The sequence below is a fragment of the Cicer arietinum genome, chromosome 5 (assembly GCF_000331145.2).
Source record: "Cicer arietinum cultivar CDC Frontier isolate Library 1 chromosome 5, Cicar.CDCFrontier_v2.0, whole genome shotgun sequence".
NCBI lineage: Eukaryota > Viridiplantae > Streptophyta > Magnoliopsida > Fabales > Fabaceae > Cicer > Cicer arietinum.
The window spans coordinates 33406627-33411742 of NC_021164.2; the positions used below are offsets into that span (position 1 = coordinate 33406627).

Genomic DNA, 5116 nt, shown 5'->3' on the forward strand with positions numbered 1-5116 from the left:
AATCTTGTGCATCCCATAGGTTTTTGTGTGTCTTTGGATTCACATTTATGTGATTTTCGTCCTCCCTAGGCTTATTCTATTCCAATTAGTGTTTTAATCCAATTTTGTGCATACAATAGGTGTGTTTGTGTCATTTGATGAACATTTAAGTCATTTTCGTCCTCCCTAGGCTTATTCTTGTCCAACTATGGTTTTTAACCAATTTTGTGCATCCAATTGGTGTGTTTGTGTCATTGGATGAACATTTAGGTCATTTTCGTCCGCCCTAGGCTTATTTTAGTTCATTTGGGGTTTTTAACACATCTTGTGCATCCAATAGAAGTTTTTGTGTCATTGGATGAACATTTAGGTCATTTTCTTCCTCCCTAGGATTATTCTTGTCCAATTAGGGTTTTTAACCAATCTTGTGCATCCAATTGGTGTGTTTGTGTCATTGGATGAACATTTAGGTCATTTTCTTCCTCCCTAGGATTATTCTTGTCCAATTAGGGTTTTTAACCAACCTTGTGCGTCCAATAGGCGTGTTTGCGTCGTTGGATTAATATTTACGTCATTTTTTTTCTACCAAGGCTAATTCTAGTCCTATTATGGTTTTTAACCAATCTTGTGCATCCCATAGGTTTTTTTGTGTCACTGGTTGAACATTTAGGTCATTTTCGTCCTCCCTAGGCTTATTTTAGTCCAATTATGGATTTTAACCCATCTTGTGCATCCAATAGTTGTGTCTGTGTCATTGGATGAACATTTTGGTCATTTTCGTCCTCCCTGTGTTTTTTTCTTGTCCAATTAAGGTTTTTAACCCATCTTGTGTATCCAATAGGTGTGTTTGTGTCATTGGATTAACATGTAAGTTCATTTTCGTTCTACATAGGCTTATTCGAGTCCAATTAGGGTTGTTAACCAATCTTGTGCGTCCAATAGTTGTGTTTGTATCATTGGATGAACATTTAGGTCATTTTCGTCCTACCTAGGCATATTTTAGTCCAATTACGGTTTTTAACCAATATCGTGCATCCAATAAGTGTGTTTGTGTCACTAGATTAACATTTAGGTCATTATCGTCCTCCATATGCTTGTTCTTGTCTAATTAGAGTTTTTAACCAATCTTGTGTATCGAACAGGTGTGTTTGTGTCATTGGATGAATATTTAGGTCATTTTCGTCCTCCCTAGGATTATTCTAGTCCAATTATGGTTTTTAACCAATCTTGTGCAACCAATTGGTGTTTTTGTGTCATTGGATGAATATTTAGGTCATTTTCGTCCTCCCTAGGATTATTCTAGTCCAATTATGGTTTTTAACCAATCTTGTGCAACCAATTGGTGTTTTTGTGTCATTGGATGAATATTTACGTGATTTTCGTCCTTCACATGCTTATTCTTGTCCAATTAGGGTTTTTAACCAATGTTGTGCATCCAATTGGTGTGTTTGTGTCATTGGATTAACGTTTAGGACATTTTCGTCCTACTGAGGTTTTTTCTAGTTGAATTAGGGTTTTTAACCAAATCTTGTGCATCCAATAAGTGTGTTTGTGTCAGTGGATGAATATTTTGGTCATTTTCGACCTCCATATGCTTATTCTTGTCTAATTAGAGTTTTTAACAAATCTTGTGTATCCAATAGGTGTGTTTGTGTCATTGGATGAACATTTAGGTCATTTTCGTCCTCCCTAGGATTATTCTAGTCCAATTAGGGTTTTTAACCAATATTGGGAATTCAATAGGAGTGTTTTTGTAACTGGATGAACATTTAGGTCATTTTCATCCTCTTCAGGTTTTTTTTAGTCGAATTAGGGTTTTTAACCAAATCTTGTGCATCCAATAGGTTTTTTTGTGTCATTGGATTAACTTTTAGGTGATTTTCTTCCTCCCTAGGATTATTCTTGTCCAATTAGGGTTTTTAACCAATCTTGTGCATCCAATAGGTGAGTTTGTGTCATTGGATGAACATTTAGGTCATTTTCGTCCTCCCTAGGCTTATTCTTGTCCAATTAGGGTTTTTAACCAATCTTGTGCATCCAATTGGTGTGTTTGCGTCATTGGATTAACATTTAGGTCATTTTCGTTCTACCTGGGCTTAATATACTCCAATTAGGGTTTTTATCCACTCTTGGGCATCCAACGGGTGTGTTTTTGTTACTGGATGAATATTTAGGTCATTTTCGTCCTCCTGAGGTTTTTTCTAGTCGAATTAGGGTTTTTAACCATATCTTGTGCATCCAATAAGTGTGTTTGTGTCATTGGATTAACATTTAGGTCATTTTCGTCCTCCATGTGCTTATTTTTCTCCAACTAGGGTTTGTAACCAATCATGTGCATTCAATTGGTGTGTTTGTGTTATTGGATGAACATTTAGGTCATTTTCTACCTCCCAAGGCTTATTTTAGTCCAATTAGGGTTTTTAACCAATATTGTGCATCAAATAAGTGTGTTTGTGTTAGTAGATTAACATTTTGGTCATTTTCGTCCTCCCTAGGCTTATTCTAGTCCAATTAGGGGTTTTAACCAATCTTGCGCATTTAATAGGTGCGTTTGTGTCATTGGATTCACATTTAGATCATCTTGGTCCTCCCTAGGCTTTTTCTAGTCCAATTAGTGTTTTTAACCAATCTTGAGCATCCATTAGGTGTGTTTGTTTCATTGGATTAACATTTAGGTCATATTCTTCTGCCCTAGGCTTATTCTATTCCATTTAGGGTTTTTAACAAATCTCGTGCATGCAATAGGTGTTTTTGTGTCATTGGATGAACATTTAGGCGATTTTCGTCCTTCACAGGCTTATTCTTGTCCAATAAGGGTTCTTAACCAATGTTGTGCATCCAATAAGTTCATTTGTGTCATTGAATTAACATTTAGGTCGTTTTCGTCACCCCGAATCTTATTCTAGTCCAATTCTGGTTTTTGACCAATCTTGTGTATCCAATAGGTGTGTTGGTGTCATTGGATGAACATTTAGGTCATTTCCGTCCTCCCTAGGATTATTCTTGGCTAATTAGGGTTTTTAACCAATCTTGTGCATCCAATGTAAGTCATGAGCTTCTCTGATCATGTTTTTGATTTAATTCCCAAACACACAATACATATGAAGTATTTGATTGATCTAATGATTTGAATTGAGAAACATTTCAGGCAAACAAGCAGACACTATACACTTGGAACAAAAGCTTGGAACTCAAGAAATCATCCAAACCTGGAGGATGCGCTTGAGAAAGAGGCAAATATGTATAGTGTGATTAGTTGTCATAGTAGTTGTTTCAGTAGACTAATCACTATGATTTCTTACCTAAGTATTTGGCAAAGAAAGTAAATCAATCAACTAATAAGTCAATTGATGAATCAATTGGGCAATCGATTGTCTGACTCAGAACAAGAGTTTTTACTTCGTAAATCGATTATAGAAATCAATTACTTAAAGGTTTTTAGTGAAACCTGAGTTCTGGGCTTAATCCAATCAATTGGACAATCGATTGGGACATCAATTGAGTAATCTACTTTGCAAATCATAGAACCAACCAATTACTGAATCAATCAATTGTGACAAAGTTTTTTTTCAGGAATAGGTTATGTGATCCATCAAATCGATTCGGAAATAAATTGAATTAGATTTCTTAAACAACAAGTTTTGTGATAATCCATTAGGTAATCGATTGAAGTTAATCATTTATGAGAAATACTTTGAATAGTGTAATTGAGTCATCTTCATTCTGTCCACTTTTATTGTTTCTATAAAAACAAGTTGAAAAGAAAGTTGTGGAAATCCAATATAACAAACTGGTGACTATCTTTGTTGGTGAGTGTGTTCATCAAGAAGAAGTCTCATCTTGATCTTGTGAGGGTTTGGCGATTAACCCTTGGGACAAGGTGGCATTGAAATAGAAGCGAGTGAGTTGGATAGATAGGCCTTGTGTGTGTTGCACAATCTGTAAAATGTACTCAAGTCAATTCTATTGGAAAGGCTGAAATCTAGTTGGAATTCTGGACTGGATGTAAGCTATCCAACGGATAGTTGAACCAGTATAAATCTTGGTGCACTATTTCCTATCTCTCTTTACTTTTCATATTAATCTTGCATGTGATTTTAAATTTCCGCTATGTATAATCTGTATGAATCTTTTACTGTTAAAATAGGAATTAAAATTGAACAAGTTGTATTTGATTTTAATTCATCACTTAGGAAAGAATTAGATAATCTTGTTGATAATAATTCTCATTTTTTTAACAATTAGAGGTCATATTTTACAACAATTGGCATCAAGAGCCTAATCTTTTTTAGACTAACTGTCATAAAAGAAAATGACTTCTGTAGAATTTCTGGGAGAAGGTGCATCATTGGCAAGACCCCCTGCATTCAATGGAGCTGCCTACATGTATTGGAAAGAGAGGATCTTAATTTTTCTTGAAGCATGTAGTCTTGATATTCTTGAAGCAGTAATAGATGGTCCTTTTGTACCAACCATAGCTGGCACAGGTGATTCATCAATCCCAAAACCCAGGTCAGATTTGTCTGAGGATGACAAGAAAAAGGATGGATACAATGTTATGGCTAAAAACATTATTACCTCTGCTTTAAGCGCTGACGAATTCTTTAGGGTGTCTAACTGCAAAACTGCTAAGGACATGTGGGACACATTGCAACAAACGCATGAGGGAACAACAGATGTAAAAAGAGCCCGAATCAACACACTAATGCATGAGTATGAGATATTCAACATGAAGAAAGACGAATCTATTAATGATATACAGACAAGATTTACTCACATAGTCAATAATCTAAATGCTCTTGGTAAGGTGATTGACAATGAGCAGCAAATCATCAAGGTTATGAGGTGCTTGACCAGAGAGTGACAGCCAAAAATCACTGCCATAGTAGAATCAAAAGACCTTGGTAGCATGTCAATTGCCACACTATTTGGAAAATTAAGAGAGCATGAGATGGAACTGCATAGACTGAATGAAGCTGAACAAACTGACAGAAAAAGAAAAGGGTTGTCTCTTAAAGTCCAAGCACATCAAACAAAGTCTGAATAAGAGATCTGCACTGACGATTCAAATAGTGAGACAGATGTGTTGGAAAAATATGACTTCTTTTTAATTGAGAATAAGAGAATTAAGATCAAA

The 5116-nt window shown here is 35.5% G+C and overlaps 1 protein-coding gene across 1 annotated transcript; it reads left to right on the forward strand.

The window, feature by feature from the left end:
- The first annotated feature begins 4291 nt into the window (after positions 1 to 4291).
- Positions 4292 to 4843, forward strand: LOC101491836 (uncharacterized). Its single transcript, XM_004513758.1, has 2 exons — positions 4292 to 4365; positions 4408 to 4843. The coding sequence occupies exons 1-2, from the start codon at positions 4292 to 4294 to the stop codon at positions 4841 to 4843; spliced, it is 510 nt and encodes a 169-aa protein (XP_004513815.1).
- The last annotated feature ends 273 nt before the right edge of the window (positions 4844 to 5116 follow it).